The sequence below is a fragment of the Pan paniscus genome, chromosome 22 (genome assembly GCF_029289425.2).
Source record: "Pan paniscus chromosome 22, NHGRI_mPanPan1-v2.0_pri, whole genome shotgun sequence".
NCBI classification, from domain to species: domain Eukaryota; kingdom Metazoa; phylum Chordata; class Mammalia; order Primates; family Hominidae; genus Pan; species Pan paniscus.
In genome coordinates this window covers 12,219,666-12,240,830 of record NC_073271.2, presented here as the reverse complement: position 1 = coordinate 12,240,830, position 21,165 = coordinate 12,219,666, and the positions used below count along the sequence as shown (strand labels likewise).

General features: G+C 39.3%; 1 protein-coding gene across 4 annotated transcripts in view; it reads right to left on the bottom strand.

Moving 5' to 3' along the window:
• The window catches only part of USP25 (ubiquitin specific peptidase 25), a 147,543-nt gene extending 126,656 nt beyond the window's left edge, over positions 1-20,887 (bottom strand). For 3 of the 4 annotated variants that reach the window (XM_034948000.3, XM_034948001.3, XM_034948002.3), the window contains exon 1: positions 20,755-20,887. In XM_034948000.3, coding sequence (XP_034803891.3) covers positions 20,755-20,799 — 45 coding nt within the window. In that variant the 5' untranslated portion in view covers positions 20,800-20,887. The other variant, XM_024927006.4, reaches the window with a different exon arrangement.
• Positions 20,888-21,165: the final 278 nt, after the last annotated feature.

Here is a 21,165-nt window from a genome sequence, read left to right as displayed (position 1 = left end):
AGCTACAGCACTTCGATAAACTGCTCTGCCATCCAGTGGGCTCCATTCACAACCTCTCCAACAAGAACCCAATCTCTCAGAGTCTTGGGGCTTCTGAAGGGCCTCTCCCAAATTCATTTCTTACTTTAGAGTTCTCTTTACCCTCTAGCAGCCAATCATCTGTTCCTAGTCAATACTTCTTTATACCAAATCTCCTTTGTTCTACTTTTTGTCCTTTCTTTGTCCTCACTGGACCCTGAAACCAATTCCTTGAAAACAATTTCTGTATACTAACAGTGTATTAATAATATAATTCTATAGTTTTAAGAGAAAAAAAGGGCCAGGCGCGGTGGCTCATGCCTGTAATCCAAGCACTTTGGGAGGCGGAGGCGGAGGCAGACGGATCACAAGGTCAGGAGATTGAGACCATCCTGGCTAACACGGTGAAACCCCATCTCTACTAAAAATACAAAAAATTAGCCGGACGTGGTGGCGGGCACCTGTAGTCCCAGCTACTGGGGAGGCTGAGGTAGGAGAATGGTGTGAACCTGGGAGGCGGAGCTTGCAGTGAGCCGTGATCACGCCACGGCACTCCAGCCTAGGCGACAGAGCGAGACTCTATCTCAAAAAAAAAAAGAATTAGGGGAAAAAGTTAACCATATACGCTGAGCATTATCATAGAACTACTATTTACTGAACACTTATTAAAAGGATATAAGGGGTCGGGCACAATGGTTCATGCCTGTAATCCCAGCACTTTGGGAGCCTTTCGCGGGTGGATCACCTGAGGTCAGGAGATCAAGACCAGCCTGACCAATATGGTGAAACCCCATCTCTACTAAAAATACAAAAATTAGCCAGGCGCGGTGGCATGCACCTGTAGTCCAGCCTACTCAGGAGGCTGACAGAAGAACTGCTTGAACCAGGGAGACGGAGGTTGCAGTGAACCAAGATTGTGCCACTTCACTCCTACACGCCAGCCTGGGCAACAGAGTGAGACTCTGTCTCAAGGGGAAAAAAAAAAAATACATATACACACACACACACACACACACACACGGCACTGGAGATTTCATCAAGGTATAATTGATTAAATCATTGGCCATTGGTGACTGAGCTCAATCTGCAGCCCCTCTTCCCTCCCCGGATGCTGGACTGGGGTTGAAAGTTCTAGCCCTCTAACCACAGTGGTAAAGAGTACCCACCCTGAAGTGGAAGCTACACAGCCTCTCCTCCCCAAACACCCAGACCCACGCCACTCATCTGATTAGCACAGACTAGAGAGTAAATTCCAAAGGCTTTAGGGGCTCCCTGCCAGGAACAAGGGAAAAAGACCAAATATTTATTATTATATCACACTCAGCTAAATAAAACCATGTGTAGATAACAGAAGGCACTAAATCATTGAAGATTTGTCCCTTGCTCATAGACTTCTCTTTACTTGGAATAACACTTCGACCTGCCTACAAATCTTCAACAGTTTATTTCAGCTATTACCTCCTTTATAAGATCTTTCCTAGTCTTCCTAGATCCTCTTAGTTCTACCTACAAATACTTTAACTTTCAATATTATCTGTGCACCTCTGGCTCTAGCCACTACCAATTTAAAAGCTTTTTGTATGTTATCTATTTCTCAGTCTGCTTAAAACAAAGAATACATAAATGAACGGTCATGATACTGAATGATGACTAAGCAGAAATGTACACATGCAATTGAAAACCTAAAACTAGAATTTATGTGAAGATGTAACATTACACTTATTTTCAATACACATACTTGAATAGTAATGAACATATATGACTCGGAAAATATATAATCTCTCAAAGGTAAAGCTTGCAAAGAAATCAGAAAATCAAAGACAAACCTTGGAAAATTCCCACAGATAAGCAGAAACACATACTAGCAATAAAGCAATACTTAGAATACAATTATTACTTCAGTATAAGAATACTATTTCACAATGTCTACAAAAGCAGTTATCACGCTGCATAGTATGTCACTCTCTTGATTGCCCAGGCACTCAAATATGTACACAAGGCAAAGTACTCACAAGTTCTGATAAATATTTATTTGGCACTAACTTATAGGTAAGCTATAATTGTTACCTCTTATTCACAGCAAGTGTATCCTGCTGTACACTAAATCACACAACCTGTTCAGTTCAACATGGAAATATCGGCATTTACTGAGCTATAGCTTAAGAAAAAAAAAATTTAAAAGAAAAACACACTTGGGAGCATATCTGTTACAGTTTAATAATAAAAAGACCAAAAATACCACTCACTCTACAATAATGTTTATTAATTAGGTATCAATTCAGAAATGCAGTATAGTTGACAAAAGAAATAAAATTTACTCCCAAAAGCTTAACATATTACAATATCCTGAAATACATATACCGATTTCCTTAGTTGAAGCCACAAATGCCAAATTAGCTTCTGCAAAACACTGCCATCTGTCAAATTAAGCTAACCTTTTTATTCTGAATTTCTCCAGTTTTGTAGTTTTGGTTACCTTTAAGTTAGTAGTTGGTTTTTCATCTTATTACATAAGAGCTACCCAACAGAACATAATAAATGTATGCCTAGTTTATATTTAAACAAGTTTCAGTAAAACCATAATAAAAATATTTTAATTTGGCTGAGCACAGTGGCTCATGCCCGTAATGCCAATGCTTTGGAAGGCCAAAGTGAAAGGTTTGCTTAACACCAGGAATTCAAGACCAGCCTGGGAAACAGAGCGAGACCCCATCTCTACAAAAAAAAAAAAAAAAAAAAAAAAACTAAAAAAAACTAAAAAATAGCTGGGTGGATGGTACACACCTGTCGTCCCAGCTACTTGGGAGGCTGAAGAGGGAGGATAGTGTGGGTCCAGGAGTTTGAGGCTGAAGCAGGCTATGATTATGCCACTGCACTCCAGCCTGGGCAACAGAGCAAGACTCTGTCTCAAAAATATATTTTTTAATTCAAGGGCGAGAGTTCCTGACACCTGTTTTTCTTTACAATGGTCCCAACTGAAGAATTTAAAAAGTATACATACTGTTGTCAGGTAGAGTATTAATGGGAAGGAGGAACTGTTCAATAAAGTCGCTGGTTCTCCAGAGGGGAAAAATTCTGACATCTACTCAAACAACATGCAAAAATCAAACCCAAGTGGAATGAAACTTAAACCCTGAACGAAGACAAATTAAGAAAACACTTAAGAGGGCAATAAATGAGACTATCTTCGTGAAACAGGACATGGAAGTTCAAATATTAAAGGAAGCTAATTATATATGAAACTAAATTAAAAATAAAAATGTCTACTCATGAAAGTACATAAAGAGAATAAAAAGACATCGTGAAAACAGAAAATATTTGCAAAACATATAGTTTCCCCTTATCTCGTTTCGCTTTTTGAAGTTTCAGTTACCAATGATCAAGCGTAGTCCAAAAATATGAAAAGTTCCAGAAACGATGTTTTAAATTGGGCCCTATTCTGACTGAGTGCTGTGCATAATGAAATCTCACTCCATGCCACCCACAACATGAATCTTCCCTTTGTCGAACATATCCACACCGTGTGTACTACCCACTTAGTAGTCAGCAGCCATCTCAGTTATCGGATATTTTGAAAAAGACTACATTCACACAAAATTATATTATCACAGTTGTTCTATTTCATTACTAGTTCTTGTTGTTAGTCTCTACTAATTTATAAATTACCTAATTTATAAATTAAACTTTATCACAGGTAGATACTATATATAGGAAAAAAACTGTATGTACTATATAGTTATATAGTGCCTAATTTATAAATTAAACTTTATCACAGGTATGTATAGGTAAGAAAAAACTATATATACTATATTCTATATAGTATTGAACCATACTATATATGGTACACTATTTCAAATATTTTGAAAACATATACAGTATGTTATGTGAATGTAGTCTCTTTCAAAATATACTCTATATATGGTTCAATACTAGCCACAGTTTCAGGCATCCACTGGGGGTCTTGGAACACATTCCATGAGAGTAAACGTGGACTATTGTAAACAGAAAAACAAAAGTAGTATCTAAACCATAAAGAACTACCTCAAATCATAAAGAAAAAGATAAATAGCCCAAAAGAAAAAACAGGCAAGAGAAACAAATGTCAATTTCACAGAAAAGAATCACAGTGGACCATAAATATATAAAAAGATATATAAACAAATAGTTTAACTGTAGAATGGTTAAGCTGTAGTATATCTAGAAGTATAAATGAACAATAACACATTTTTAACAAAATAAGAAGTGCAACAACTAAAATCATACTTAGTAGTAAAAGACTGCTTTCCATACAAAATCGGGAACGAGACAAAGATGTCTGTCATTACCACTTCTATTAAACATTTTAGAGAAGACCCCCAAAAGCACAATTTTTAAAATGAATAAAAGTGGTAAATACATTTATTAGAATAAGTGAATTTTGCAAAGTCGCAGATACAAGCTTCATATAGAAGAATCAACCACATTCTATATACCAGCAAAAAACAATTGGAATAAAAACTAAAAACCACTGGCAGGGTGCAGTGGCTCACAACTGTAATCCCAGCACTTTGGGAGGCCGAGGCTGGTGGATCATGCTGTCCAGAGATCAAGACTATCCTGGCTATAACACAGTGAAACTCCATCTCTACTAAAAATACAAAAAATTAGCCGGGTGTGGTGGCACGCACCTGTAGTCCCAGCTACTAGGGAGGCTGAGGCAGGAGAATCGCTTGAACCTGGGAGGCGGCGGTTGCAGTGAAAGTGAGACTGCGTCTCAAAAAAAATAAAAATAAAAATAAAAAATACCACTTACAATAGCATCAAAAAAGTCAACTGTAACAAAAGATATGCAAAGACCTTTAAACTGTTAAAAAACAAAACCTAAATAAATGGAGAAATACATGTGTTCTTGGATTGAAAGGCTAAAATACTGTAAAGATGTCCAAACAGTCAGAACGAATCTATACATCCAACACAATCCTACTCAAAAATCCCAGAAGGCTCTTTGTCCAACTGTTCAAAGTACCTCAGAATTGTATATGGAAATACAAAAAAATTCTAGAATAGCCAAAACAAATTTCTAACAAGAACAAAGTTGAAGAATTTACATTTACCCACTTCAAGGCACATTTCAAAGCCACAGTAATCAAGAAAGTATGGCACCACATAAGGATAGAAAGGAACTGAGTTCAAAAATAAACCCACTCATACATGGTCAATTAATTTTCCATAAAGGTACCAATATAATTCAATGATGAAAGGACAGCTTTTTCAAAAGTAGGTGCTGGGACTAGATTCCACATGTAATAAATGAACCTTGACTTAGTGACACCTCAGAACACACACAGAAATGAATTCCAAATGGATCGTAAACCTAAAATGGCAAAACTTCTAGAACAAAACACAGGGAGAAAAAATTTGCAAACTAAGTTTCAAGAAAATGGTTGAAGCAGCCGGGCGTGGTGGCTCACGCCTGTAATCCCAGCACTTTGGGAGGCCGAGGCGGGCGGATCACCTGAGGTCGCGAGTTCGAGACCAGGCTGGCCAACATGGTGAAACCCTGTCTCTACTAAAAATACAAAAATTAGCTGAGCGTGGTGGTGCATGCCTGTAATCCCAGCTACTCAGGAGGCTGAGGCAGAAGAATCACTTGAACCAAGGGAGGCGGAGGCTGCAGTGAGTGAGATCTTGCCATTGCACTCCAGCCTGGGCAATAAGAGTGAAATTCCGTCACAAAAAGAAAAAAAAAGAAAAAAGAAAAAGAAAATGGTTAAAGTACTAACCATAAAAGTAAATTAAACAATCAATATTAAAATACTTCAACTTCAAAGAAACTGTTAAGAAAATGCAAATACAAGCCACACATTGGGAGAAAGTATTTGTAATTACATATACATGATAAAAGACAACCAAAATATAAAGAATTCCTACAACTCAACAGCAAGAAGATAACCCAACTAAGAAATTGGGAAATAATCTTAACATGTTAAAAAGAAGACATAAAAATGGTCAATAAGGAAAAGACAGAGGCCCTGGGTTATTAGTAGCTCTCCTGCAACATCCCCTGCCTGCCTCCCACACCTCCCTCTCCCCGACCATAAAAGATGCCCCTGCTTAGAAGCTTAAGGCAGAACAACATCAGCACTCAGGAAAAGAAGGAGTGGGAAGGGAGGGGAGAATAGGAGAGAGGAGAAAGAGAGGGAGTAGGGTGGTGGTGGGGATGGAGGCCGTGGCCCTAAAGTGGTTAGTCAGCCCTCTTGCTTTAGACAGCAAACCGAGAGAATTCTACACACTCTTCTGCTCATGCAAGAAATGCTTGGAAGAGCATTTACTTTCATTCAAAAGCGGCAGACCCGGCCGGGTGCGGTGGCTCACGCCTGTAATCCCAGCACTTTGGGAGGCTGAGGCAGGTGGATCACCTGAGGTCAGGAGTTCAAGACTCACCTGGACAACATGGAAAACCCCATCTCTAGTAAAAATACAAAAATTAGACGGGTGTGGTGGCAGGCGCCTGTAGTCCCAGCTACTCAGGAGGTTGGGGCAGGAGAATCGCTTGAACCCGGGAGGTGGGGGCTGCCGTGAGCTGAGCTCACACCACTGCACTCCAGCCTGGGCAACAAGAACGAAGCTCTGCCCCAAAACAACACCAACAACAACAACAAAAACAAAAACAAAAAAAAAACTGCAGACCCTAGGAGGCCGAGACAGGAAGATCACTTGAGGTCAGGAGTTCAAGACCAGCCTGGCCAACATGGCAAAACCCCGTCATAAAAATTAGCCAGGCCTGGTGGCGTGTACCTGTAGTCCCAGCTATGTGGGATGCTGAGGCACGACAATCACTTGAACCCAGGAGGCAGAGGTTGCAGTGAGCCAGATTGCACCACTGCACTCCAGCCTGGGTGACACGGTGAGACCTTTGTCTCAAAAATAACAAAAAAAAAAAAAACGCAGACCCTAAGGTTTGCCTAAGCCAACACCAAGACGGACAAAAATAAAGTAATGGCAAACCCCACATTGGTGGGGTTCACACAGCCCTAGGACCACACCTCCTAGCACAGGACCTCATGACCTGAGGGAGCGGCTCTGATCTCTGTAACCCCAAAGGCCTGAAACCCCTACCCACTTTACACCATAGAAACCACAGAGCTGACCAGGGTCATCTTATATGCTGCTTTCAGCTACTCTGCTACAGTTCGACATGCTCAGGTACACTGGTGCTCTCCTCCTGGCGCCACCCAGCAAGAATGGAAACACTGTCAGTTCTGTAAGTTCCACTGTTCTAAGCGACTTCAATTCCTGCCTCACTTGGGAAGAAGCCTAGAAGCCAGTTCTGCAAATCTGCATGATGCTACCAAAATTGGTAAAGAGAGTGTCCACTGACCCCAAGAGGCCTGCGCAGAGCTGTTTCTGATAGCCACAGTAGACAAATTCCCAGGCAGGCAGGGACAGTAGACCAATTCCTAGGCAGGCGCCACAGTAGACCAATTCCTAGGCAGGCAGGGACAGGTCCCTGGTGAAACCTGACCTTCAAACCAAAGACAGTTTAAAGCCTACCAAGCTGCCTGTTCTAGATACAGATAGAGTCCACAGCTGGAGTGAAAACTTTTCTTTTTGCCTACTCTTTCCCAATTGGTTCTTTCTGAATAATGCTTTTAAACCAATTGAATGTTGCCTTTTCCAAGGCTACCTCCAGCCCACATCTCCTCATTCCAAACCTAAAAAAACCCTGGACTCAACTACAAAGATGGCTACCAGCTTTTGGGGCCCCCTCACACAGAGGGCTATCCACTTCACGTCCCCTCTCATTGTCAAGAGCTTTTCTGTTGCTCAATAACATTCTTCTCTGCCTTCCTCACTCTCTGGTGTCCACGTACCTCATTATTCTTGGTCACTGGACAAAAACCCAGAACTCGCCAAACGGTGGGAACAAAAAACGGCTGTAACACGCACCTGGCCGGCTCCTGGAGCTGTGGGCAGTGGGCATGAAAAGAGCTGTTACACACTCCCAATTGCTGGACTATGGGAGTGATGAGCCGCGACCCCTCTGGGGGCCCAAACATCAGGACCCCCCGAACTAGAACCGTAATACACCCCCATTCACAAAGCCATGCGCAGCAGGAACAAATAAGCTCTAACACACCCCCATTCACGGAGCTGTGAGCGGCAGGAACAAGAGAGGGCTGTGGCATTCCCTGGTGGCTCAGACCTCGGGACACCCCAGGCAGAAGCTATGACACCCCCTTGGGGCTCCACGGTTGCTGCCGTCTCCGAGTTTCTGGGTTCCACCACGTTCCCCTCATCTGAATGCTGGAGTCCAGCTGTGGAAGCCACATGCGGTATACCCAGTCCCGCCATGGGCTGAGCACGGAGTGGCAGTGGTCGTGGGATCTGGGCTGGGGATCAGCTGAGAGCACCCTGCTGGGCCGAGCAGGCAGAGCGAGCCCAGTGAGTGTAAGCAAAGCCTGGGCAGAGGCACTGCTGGCCTTAGAGGTTTCTTGTTGGTGAAGTGGCACCGATAAAATCTTGTGTCACTTCTTCCCTCCAAAAATTGAGGATTTTAAACCTTAGGTAGTGGACCATTTCTCGTTTCCTTTCTTCTGTGCTCATCCTCAGCTCTGCCCAGCTCCAAAGCCTTTCTCCAAAGCCCCATGGGAAAACTTCAGGGCATTCTTGATCAGACACCCAGACCCAGCCCAGAGGCCTCACACGAAGACAAAGAAAACCCCAGAACTTCAGCCCAGTGTTTCTGTAGCTCCACCTTAACTGAGACATTTGATTATGCATGTATTCTGGCATGAATTAAGACACAAAACTTTTGTATATGTGAATGCACAGTTGGTTTGCACATTGGTGTTACCGTAACAAGCCCTGGCCACTAATGGTACATCATTCCTGGCTCCTCTCTGCACACCCCTCCCCAGTACATCTATCCCACTTCCGTGAGGATGTAGCTCCCAGCTCTGCAAACAATTCTGCCCTGATGACCTAATGACCTCTCACCACACACCACCCATTTCCAGACTGAAGAGCAACAACAAAAACCCAACAGATATAGTGGGGTTTTTCCAATTCAGATTCCTCTTCTTCCCTTTCTTCAGACAGATTAAAAAACTGTTAAAAAAAAAAAAAAAAAAAAGGAAGTATCTTTCTGCCCAATTTCTGTCCAATTTACTTACCTCACCACAGTTCATCCCACCCCTGCAACTGCACTATGTTCTTTTCAAACTTCCAACCCAACTAAAATGTGAAATTATTTTTGTACACGGTGTAATAAAATATGTATCATAAAGATTTCTCACGTATGTGTGCAATTAATTGTTAAAGAGATAAATTTAATATTTACTTTGAGGCATGATGAAGAAATGAGTTCCCATTTTTCAGCAATGTACCTTTTTATCAGGTGTTAGTTTAAACAAGCAAACAAAAAAAATTGTGCAATCTCAATTTGTTTTGTGAACATATTAGCACTTGGTCCTGGAGTGTTCTACCTTTAGCTACATCTCTGACATTTTTGCCATTTTAAGACTTGGAAGAATGCAGCTATTGTGATTGCTATCATGTAGGAGTGTTAAAACTGGATAATGTATGAGAAGCAATGTTAAAAAAAATCATCCTCAAACTGGCCAACAAGCACATGAAAGACGTCCAAAATCATTAGTCATTAGGGAAATATACAATTACTACCACAATGAGGTACACCACATATTCACCGAATGGCTAAAACATAAAAGATTAAAAATGCCAGGTGTTGGCAAAAATGTAGACCACCCGAAATTCTCCTATATTGCTAATGAGAATGTACAATGATACAATCAATTTGGATAACAATTTAGTAGTATAACAATTCTACACCTATGTATTTGCCCAAGAGAAATAGAAATACGTCTCAAAGACCTGCTTACAAATGTACACATAACATTATATATGGGTCAAAAAACTGGAAAAAAAAAAAAAAGTACATCAAAAGGTACATGAATACACAGATGTGAGAATATTTATATAATATTACTCCGTAGTAAAAAGAAACATATTGATACATGCAATAAAACATGGGTGAATCTCAAAAGCTTTTTGCTGAGCAAAAGCAGTCAGATGCGAGAAAAAAAAAAAAATTGGTATAAACAAATCTATGTGAAGACCCAGAACAGCCAAAACTGATCTACAGTAATAAAAATCAGATCAACAGTTGCCTGAAATAATGAGGGTGTTGATAATTAATGAGAAAGGTGATACAGGACAAATTTTGTGGAGTGACAGAAATGTTCTGTATGGCCAAATTCATCAAATTACACACTTTCAGTGTAAATCATACCACGATAACATTAACCTGAAAAAAGTCAAGATAGCAGTAGTGTGGGGGCGGGGGTGGTGTAGAAAAGAGGGACAGTATGAATGAGGAACAAAGGAAATTTCCAGGACAATAAGATATTCTATTTCATGTCTAAAATAGTACAAAGAATACTAATCTTAATATATTTAAGTTGTACATAAGTTTTCATATGCTACGGTTAGCCCCCACAAAAAAATCCTATAGGAATTATTCATACACAAATACACACGCACATACCAAAAAAAAAAAAAAAAAACAGCCAGAAAGAAACAGGAAGATTACAACTTTAGCATGTACTTTCCAACTCCTTAATCCACCGATTCAACTTATTTGTGCCCCCAGGAGTAAGAGGGGCAAGTATCCCACCTAGCCACCTGAAGCTTTGGGTTTCCATAGATATGTTGGCCAGAAAAGCCTGAGGGAGGAGACAGCTCCTCTACAAGGAAACATGTTGCTGCACTGATGGAGAGAAACACCTGAAACAAAAAAAAAACACTGTCCGTTCAAAGACCCTGCTTCCATATTAAATTTGGTGTATTGTGATAATTCAATCCCTAAAGGACCCCTGCAGTCAATTTACACAGTGCTCAAGGCACTTTTATCTTTAAGAATACTAATTAACTTCAACCAGTGATCCTCAAACATTAAGTGCAGAAGAATAATCTGAGATTCTTACTAAGCAGGCTTTAGCCCAACCCTCAACATCTTGAAACAATACGTCTAGGGTGACGCACAGAAGTCTGCACTTTTAGCAAGCACTACAGATCATTAAGACAGTCCACAAAAACCATATTATAAGAAACTCTGATCTAAACCTATAGTAACAAGACTAAGGAAAATATTGCTGGGCATTTAAAATATCCAGCAGTTCAGAGAACCAAAAACTAAAAATAAAGCAGATGGTCTGTACTGAAGCCGAGTTAATCAGTTAATCAGAGTTAAGGGACAAAAAAGAGAAAAACTGAAAAATTACTTACTACATACATAAAACAAGATGTCATGACAAGGATGATGTCCTTGGAAATTAATTAAAGTCTGCCAAAATAAATGCAAGGCCTCATCCTTTTATAAATTCAACTTTCACATAATCTACTTGCTCACATTATATAGTGACATTCCTAAACTCACTTTCACAAGCCAAATTTGGTCCTTCATACATAACAAAAATCACTGATTATATTGTAGGAAAAAGGCAGGCCACTGCTGCAGGTCAGTGCTTAAAGCAATTCTATGACATTAGAGAGTAAAATTATGCCAGTGTCAGGGGAAGAAAGACCCTGTAGCCACCTTACTCTAAGCACATCAGGGCAGAAATCAATTGTGGAGTGGCCCCTGGAGAAGGAAATTAGTGAGGACCACTAATACAAAAAAAAAGTGCCCTGCCTGACTTCACAGTTCCTAGGATGACAGAGAAGAGACTGACAAACTACCAGCACCCCTCCACCACCACACCCAGGATACCTAGGGTGAAAGCTTAAACAAAGGTCACCAGTACCCAAAGAAAAAATACATGCAAGCATCACGACTGAAAATGCTTCAATATCTTTTAGTTAAACAGAACCTACTTTGTAAATCTGCACAACTAACACATGTAAATATTTCAGAAATGCATGAGGTACAAAGTAGGTAACTGCCTTTTTAGATCAGCAAGAACAAAAAAATACTCATTGTTATCACTTCTAATCAATATTTATTGGAAGTATTTGCTAGTACAGGAAAAAAATGAAAGTACAGGCACAAAAACTGAAATTATACATAAAACTTTTTAATCATGATGTAGCAGGACGAGCCGCAGACAAAACTCCTCAGAACCGAGTTAAAGGAGGAAGGGGTTTATTCGGCCGGGGGCATCAGCAAGACTCCTGTCTCACGAGCCCAGCTCCCGGGGTGAGCAATTCCTGTCCCTTTTAAGGGCTCACAACTCTTAAGAGGGTGCGTGTGAGAGGGTCATGATCAAATGAGCAAGCAGGGGGTATGTGACTGGGGGCTGCATGCACCGGTAATTAGATCTGAACAAAACAGTATCGGGATTTTCACAGTGTCTGTGCAATGCCTGTAATCTATAGATAACATAACTGATTAGGTCAGGGGTCGATCTTTAACTACCAGGCCCAGGGTGTGGCCCCGGGCTGTCTGCTTGTGGATTTCATTTCTGCCTTTCAGTTTTTACTTTTTCTTTCTTTGAGGGCAGAAATTGGGCATAAGACAATATGAGGGGTGGTCTCCTCCCTTAATGATATGATCTTTTACACAGAAAGTACAAAATTGTCTCTGGAAAAGGTATTAGAAACATTTAGCAAGGTGGCTAGGTATAAAATTAACATACAAAAGACCACTGCATTTGCGTACACCAATAACAAATTTTTAAAAGCACTGCCATATAACAGTTTTCAGAAATTATCAACTACCTGAAACAAAAGATGTACAGTAATTTTGTGTTAAATTATAAACCATACAAGAGATATTAAGCATGACCTAATAAAAATAGTATATCCTGCTCATCCTGTATCATAAAGATCTTAATAATCCCAAATTGATCTACAGATTCAATCAAATTAATCAAAAAGACAGAGGATTTGAGAGAACTTGGTATGATCATTCTAAAATTTCTAAGGAAAAGTCAAGTGTTACTTCTGAAAAAAAGGAACAAAGGCAAAGAACTTTCTTTTCCAGTGTGAGAGATTATTCTAAAGCAGCAACAATGAACACAGGATGATATTCACAAAATGAATGATGAGAAATAATGAGTCAAGGAAAGGGAAAAAAAATTTGCATTAAACTTTTGCATATATGACAAAGATGGCCTATCAATTCAGTAGAAGAGAGCATTAACTTTTCAATAAAGCAAGGATAACAAAAGAAATTTTTAAAATCATTTACAGGTTGCACATCCCAAAACTCCAAGCCAGAAATAAGAAATGCTCCACAATTTGAAAACTCCATATTTTTTGAGAACCAACAAGATGTTGAAAGGAAATGCTCACTGGCTTATTTCAGATTTCAGATTTTCAAATTTAGGATATTTATCCAACCCAGGTAAGCAAAATACAAATATTCCAAAATCTGAAGGAAAAAAAAAAAGTCCAAAATCCAAAACACTTCTGGTTCCAAGCATTTTGGATATGAGAGACTCAATCTGTATATGATGAAAATAAAACTGTGTCCCTACCTCACACCATATACAAAACTCAAGCACAGATGAAAAAGGGTATAAAATGTTGCAAATATAACTTTAAAACTCTTGGTTAAAAATACAGATGACTACCTTCTAGATATTGTAGCAGGGAAAAGTTCTTAAAATTTTTAAGTTAAAACAACTAACATTTAAAAAAATACCTTCAGCCATTGATATAGATGCAATAAATCAACAGGAAGATGAACAGAGGATTCAAGATGATACTCTCAAATGAAAGTAAAGGGATAGGATAAGGGATATAGGTTATTATCGAAGTTCCAGCTTTTGTTTTAAATAGGGTTTCGTGTGTGTTTATTATTTAAAATAAGCAATTTAACAAATAAATGAAAATATATTTGCAGGAAGAGCTGATCATGAGACAATTGGTAAAATTAATTCAATTATGTGCACTTCAGAACCAAACTAAAAATATATATTATTAAAAACAAACTCTTTGTAAACTATCTGACCACATATAAGGGTAGTAAATACAGAACTGGCATTACAAAAATAATAATCTAGATAATCAAACTAAAAAGTTACCACAGCATACAGGACAAAATGGGAAAGAAGAAACATTTGAAGCCAGGAAGAAAGAGAAGTGACGTATAAAATCCAAATAATGTAGTTTTAAATGAAGACGAGGAAAAGAGTGGAAGAAAAATTCCTGAGAACACAGATTTCAGATGAAAAATCCTAGGCAGGATCATTAAAAAGATACATACATAAACACATGCAAGTGAAATTTCTGAACTCTTAAAAACAAAGAGTAAAATCTTACAAGGCAACACAGAGAGTTAACTTATCTGGAAAAAAAAAAAAAAAAAGCAGAGTGACATCAAACCATCAAAAAGCATTATACAACAGACCAAAAAACACAGTTAAAATTAAATAGTTAATTTTAAAAAACTAGCTACTAATAATGCATCTGCAACACTAAGAAAATTCATCACCTAGAATTACAATTCTATATTATCCCAACAAAACTAGGAATACCATAAGAAAAAACATGCTAAAATGTCTTACCTAATTTGGGGCAAATGGGTGGAGAAAAAAGTTAATTTTTTATATTACCGAAAAAAGCTATTAATGTTTTATATTATCAAAATTTTATATTATAAAAATATATTTGTTTAAAATTAAAAGAGCCAAAATTGAAAAGAAAACGTTAAAGACAAGGGTGGGGGTGGTGATACAATGAAAACTTGGTCTATCCATCAAAACTGAATGGAGAAAACAAGACTAATAAATGGATAATCAGATGACAATAAAAAGATTAAATTTATCAGTTATCACCATATGTGCATGGTTAAATTCTAAAAGACAAAAACACAAGTTTGGATTGAATCCATTAGAAATACAAAGAGAAACTGCCCAGTACTTCGGGAGCCCAAGGCAGGCTGATCACTTGGGGTCAGGAGTTTAAGACCAGCCTGGCCAACAGGATGAAACCCTGTCTCTAGTAAAATTACAAAAAGTAGCTGGGCGTGGTGGTGTACACCTGTAGTCCCAGCTACTCGGAAGGCTGAGGCAGGAGAACTGCTTGAACCTGGGAGGCAGAAGTTGCAGTGAGCTGAGATTGCACCATTGCACTCCAGCTTGGGTGAGAGAGCAAAACCCCGTCTCAAAAAAAAAAGCAGGAAATAAGATCAGCATCTGGCAAACACTACTGACGACAAAACAAGCAGGGATAAAAAAAATGGCATGTCTACATACATATATGTACATATATACATACTTACATACACACACACACACACATACACACAGATTTAGGACAAAACTTTAGACCAATAAATACAGAAACCTAAATGAAATTTAGAATTTTCTAGAACTAAAAAAAATTAAAATTTGACCCTAGAAAACATAGAAAATTTAAAAGACAATAAACAAAATTTGGAAACTTTACCTAAAATTTGCTCTAAATGAGCAGCTCAGCCCTGATACAGTCATGTTCACCAAATCTTCAAAGTAACAAGTACCTCAGTTGAACCCTATCTAATTTTTCAAATCAAAAAAGATCATACACCACCAATTTTGAATGACTCAACATAATCCTACACTAAACAATTCCAAAAGCACAGGAAAACACAGAAAGCCTTCTAATCATTTTATGAGCTAACCTTATCTTAATAGCCCTCATGGGCACACCAAACCTTGTAAGCAATCTCATTAAAGAATCCAAAGAGAACTGGTTCCAGGACCCCCAGAAGCCAAAATCTTCGAATGTTAAAGTCCCTTATATAAAATGGTATAATACTTGCATGTAACTTACACATCCACACATCCTCCAGCATACTTTAAATCATTTGTAGATTACTTATAATACCTAACACAATGTAAATGCTACATAAATAGTTGTTATACTGTATTGTTAGGGAATAATGACCAAAATGAGACTGTACATGTTCAGTACAGATGCAACAATGCTTTTTTTTTCCAGAATATTTTCAATCCACAGCTGGTTGAATCTATGGATTCAGAACCTGTGGATACAGAAGGCCAATTGTATACCAAATTCTAGGTTTAAATTTATTATATTAAATATAGAAACATACTTAAAATAGTAAAGCAACATGACCAAATGGGGTTTTATCAGGAATTCAAAGACAGCCAAAACGATACAACATTGTGGTTAAGAGCAGGGGCTTGTGTATCACATGACTTTTGAGTTTATCCAACCCTTAATACATACTAGAGATGAAATGTTGCTTTAGTTCTCCAATACTGTTTCTTCAGCTTCAATAAGAAAGGAGAAAAATAGTACTCACTTCATAAGGTGGTTGGAAAGATTAAATGAAAAAAGTTTGTAAGAAGACTCAGCACAGCGCCTTACACGGATTATATAGTAAATATTCATATATCGTATGTACAAATGGTTTCTGACATATGAAATATCATTCACTGCAAAGAAAAAGACATGACAGTCAACATCTAAATCTAGTTTTGAAACATTTATAAAACTTAGGAATGTAAGAAAATTTCCATATTATAAGGAAACAATATATAATAGAAACTAACATAAATTGTAGTAGCATTCTGTAATCTTAAAGTAATAAGTGGTAAAAATAATGACAAGAAAGAGGTCAGAATATTAAGTATTTGTAAAGGATATGGACTGTATACATATAATATTGAAGAAAATCAACAGAATATTTATTAGAAATGATGTGAATTCATTTAAAAGACTGGATACAATGTGAGTCTACAAGTCAAAATTAGGTGTGAAAAGGAAAGAATAAGAAAAGGAATAAACAGCTGGAAACCTCTCTGCCCAAATCAAGTCTTACACTAATAAGATAATCAACTGATTCCTAATAAAGAATTCCCCCTTTAAGTAACATTTAAAGTGATTTAAGTAATGTTAACTATCAAATGCTGCATGGTATAGTTTTATAACCTTAGATAATCCTAAATTGGAAAATACATGTTATTTTAAGTAAGAAATTTACCCTGAATCCAGTCTGCATTGTTTTTCAAGTTTTAACTCTTGAACTTGGCTAATCTATGACAACCTTCCCACCCAACCCTCATCTTTCGAGGAATTCAGTGAAAGCTGACTGTAGATCTGTTAGATTCCTCTGCTTCCATTCTATACTGTTTCTTTTTTATTCTCCCTATACAGAACACTTGCTTAGGACCATTAAACAATCTAATCTAAAGAAGCTGCTAAAGTTTAAAGCCTTAACATACTACTGTTAACATACTAATATTACTGCTTTAAAAGAACCTTCAGAAGCACTTAATGACTTGCCCAAGGTGGCAAAAAGGTGGTTGAGATCTATCCCACATCCTGTCTTTCACTACCACTGCCTATTCTCCTAGCATGAGCACGTACGGTTTTTCAAGCTTTCATTGTTTTGGTTTGGTTTTTTGTTTTTTTGACATGGAGTCTTGCTCTGTCGCCCAGGCTGGAGTGCAATGGCGCGATCTCGGCTCACTGCAACCTCCGCCTCCCGAGTTCAAGCGATTCTCCTGCCTCAGCCTCCTGAGTAGCTGGGATTACAGGCATGTGCCACCACGCCTGGCTAATTTTTGTATTTTTAGTAGTAGAGACTGGGTTTCACCATGTTGGTCAGGCTGGTCTCGAACTCCTGACCTCGTGCTCCGCCTGCCTCACCTTCCCAAAGTGCTGGGATTACAGGCGTGAGACACCGCTCCTGGCAGGTGTCATTTTGTTGCCCAGGCTGGTTTTGAACTCCTGGCTTCAAGTGATCCTCCCACCTCAGCCTCCCAAAGTGCTGGGATTAAAGCATGAGCCACCATGCCCAGCCTCACTGTTTCTCAATAATTTTTAAATTTCAAGATTCAGTTAGGAAACAAAGTACTACATTCCTTTTGGAAACCATTCACTTATTTCATTCATCACTTATTTGCTGAGTCCTACTATGTGTAAAGAACTGTTCTAAGCCCTAGAGTGAAACAATATATTTTATTCAACTCAGAAGGATACATTTAATGTAAATAGTATCCTGTTCATTTCACTCTAAATTAATTTGGTCCCTGGGAGCAAAACTCCTCCCAATAATAACTGCCCTAAAGAATCCTAGCTTGGTTCATCTGGTTAGATAGATTGGGGGGGGGGGGGGGGCCGCCGTGGAGTATCCTCATTTGGAACTTGAATCTATGTATCAAATTTCTGAGATCTAAGGCTCCCACACTTTGGTAAATATGAAGCACAAAGGCTGAAGATATATGTCCAAAACCAAAATTATCACAGAATTTAACTCATCTGCTGCCAACTGCACCTCACCTGAAATACCTAAACCTCAGAAAAGCAGCTTTCTGCAGTTTTACTACATCTCATAAGTCCCTGGGTTGGCCAAACTCCAGCAATCAAGCAAAGAACACATCAAAAGGGAAAGGCAGCCTCTTGCCTCATCATACTACATTGTGACAAAGACTAATGAATTCTATAGGCGAACCAAAAAATCATGAAAGTTTTGTGTAGTGTGGTGCTGCAAACAACAAAAAAACTTACATCCATCTGCAAAATAAAAGTTTTAAAAATCTTGAAAATAATATAGCTAAATAGTAAATACTTAAATTTTAAATAGTAAATACTTAAAATTTAAAAACACATATGTACACACAACTTTTTAAGGTGAGAAGAAAACTGGCTAAAATGCTGGCTATGCAATATACACTACACACCTCTCCTTTCAGATAACCCATAAAGTGTCTGAGTAAAAACAGACTTTCACTTTTGTTTCTTCTAAGTGTGAAGTTCACTTCCTAGTTACCAGCTTTAAGTCCGCTTCCTGGTTACTAGCTTGACGGATTTAAATCTGTCAACTTATTGAGGTAGATGGTTTATTTATATCCATATAAATATTTTTAAATAGTTCTAATATGAGTAACAAAGTAATCGTGTATTAATATGGAAAGCAAACACATTTAAGTGTTTCTTTTGTAAAACAATCTAAATATTATGGAAGTATAAAAGTTTCTCTAAAAAAAATCCCCAATAACAATGAAATGATCTAAAACACAGCCATACTAAAAATAGCATCATAATGATAATATTTTGAATTAACTACTACTCCCTTTGTGTGTGGAGGGGATTCATTAAAGTAGGAAATTGGACTCGACAGCCAAGATCACTTTCGTTAACTTGATTCTTGATTCTACAATTTTATGCATAACCTCTGAACCATGCAATAGAGCCTGCATAGTTATTTAATACAGTTTAGTCAAAATCAAATTAAAAAAAAAAAAAATCCCAAACTTACAAAGTTCTTCCCACGTTCAAACTTAGGACGTGAAAAATTTGTATTTCTCACTTTGAAACAGACTTTAATATTCAACATTGAAGACAATTATAAACAAATGGTACCATACATATTAAATATTGCTTAGCGTTCACATGACCATGTGCTCTTTCCTAAGCCTTAAGTCTTTAAAAATTGAACTTGAAGGTATTCAAAATAGAATAGGGAGGATTAGGAAGTAAACTCTTTTAAATTCTCATTATTAAATCTTGAATTATTTCACTGCAAATAAAGTGCAGTGTGCAATATCCTTCTAACTTTACCAATAATATCAACTAACATACAAGTCTCAAGTAACAATGCACTATCCTTGCTTTCCAAACTTGAGTATCTTCGATTACTTTAAAGCAGTATCAGAAAATTCTAAAAATAATCTCAAAGCAAAAATTTAGCCGGCTGTATGAAGACAGCCCATTTTAGAACAAGTCTTATTCTAAAGTCAAGCACAGGTAGAATATTGCTACACCAAATCTACAACAGGGTGGGGCATTCATTACTCACCCAGATAAACCAAATATAACTCTGGTGGTTGATCACAGTAAACCCTAACCGTCCCCGTAATACCAACACGACTAAGGCACGGTTTACTCTTTTGCCCAAAATGCTTTTCACGCAAATTAAAAATTAAAAAAAGAAATTAACTCATGGCCAACTACTCTTCAGAACATGGTGCAAGCCATGATAGTGCACTTAAGATTCTGAAAGCAAAATCTAAAATAGCAGAATGATCTCTATTCACTTTAAAGATATAAAGTTTCACGAACAGTTTTTTAATTGTTTTCTTTAGTGAGTGACCATTTGAATGTGTGACTGATGCAAGAGTAAAGGGTGAACGAAAGAACAAGGTCAAACTTAGGGGACAAAAGAGTCCTGGAATAACATGGCCAGAAAGGTTTCCTCTCTTAGGGACAGTTTCTATATTGAAAGAAAAAAAAAAAAGAAACAGAAAAGAAGAAGAAGAAAGAGAAACCTTAAAAGGAAAAGAAACCAAGCAAACCACCTACTTCTAGAGTCCACCTGGTCAACACGCCTGCCCCGCAAGGCAGGTAATTCGATTTTGGTGGAGACCGTTTTGCAAAATAGCAGGCCTGGTACACTACTACCTTTGAAAGACAAAATCGGTTCAGAAAGGATGACAACTAGCTATTCTTTCTCATTTAAGGGGAGAGAATAAAGTTTCATTAAGAAGCCACACAGAGCACTGTAGGAATGTGAGGGTCGCTCTCAATACCTGGCACCGTCTGCTACGGGAAAACAATCGGCAGAAGGAAGTGGATTGAAGCCCGCAAACTACACTCTGCTTCCCACACGCAGCTGGGCTCTGGGCGCGACGCCCCCGAGACGATGGGCAGGGGCCGGGGGTGACCGGGGAGGAAGCCGGGGAAGGCGGCGGCGGCGAGGCCGGGGCGCCCGGCCGCGGCGGGAGAGGACAGCCCGTCGGAAGGAGAAGTGGGGCCCGCCGGCTGGCGGACTCGCCTCACCTTCTGCGCCGCGCTCTGCTGCAGCACGTTCTGCTCCACGGTCATGGCCCCCGCGGCGGCGGCGGTGGCGCCAGGCTCCTCGCGCCTCCGCCGGCCCTGGCTGCCGCGCTCCGCCGAGCTCCAGGGAGCGGCGCGGACGGCCGGGGAGGACAGCGCCCCCGCCAGCCAGGCGCGAAGGCGATGGCGGCCGGCGTGCGCGGGCACCGCGGGCAGGCGGCGAAGCGCCGACTGTGAGGGCCACGGCGGCCGCCTCACGTCTCCACGCGGCCCGCCTCAGCGCCGCTCGTCCGCGGCGGCCCGGGCCATGAGCGGGCGGAGGACGCCGGGGCGCGGGAGAGCGCGAGCCAGTCGGGCGGCGTCACGCGTTCGCGCGTTCCTTTGCTGCCGCTTCGCGGGCTGCTTTGGGGAAGG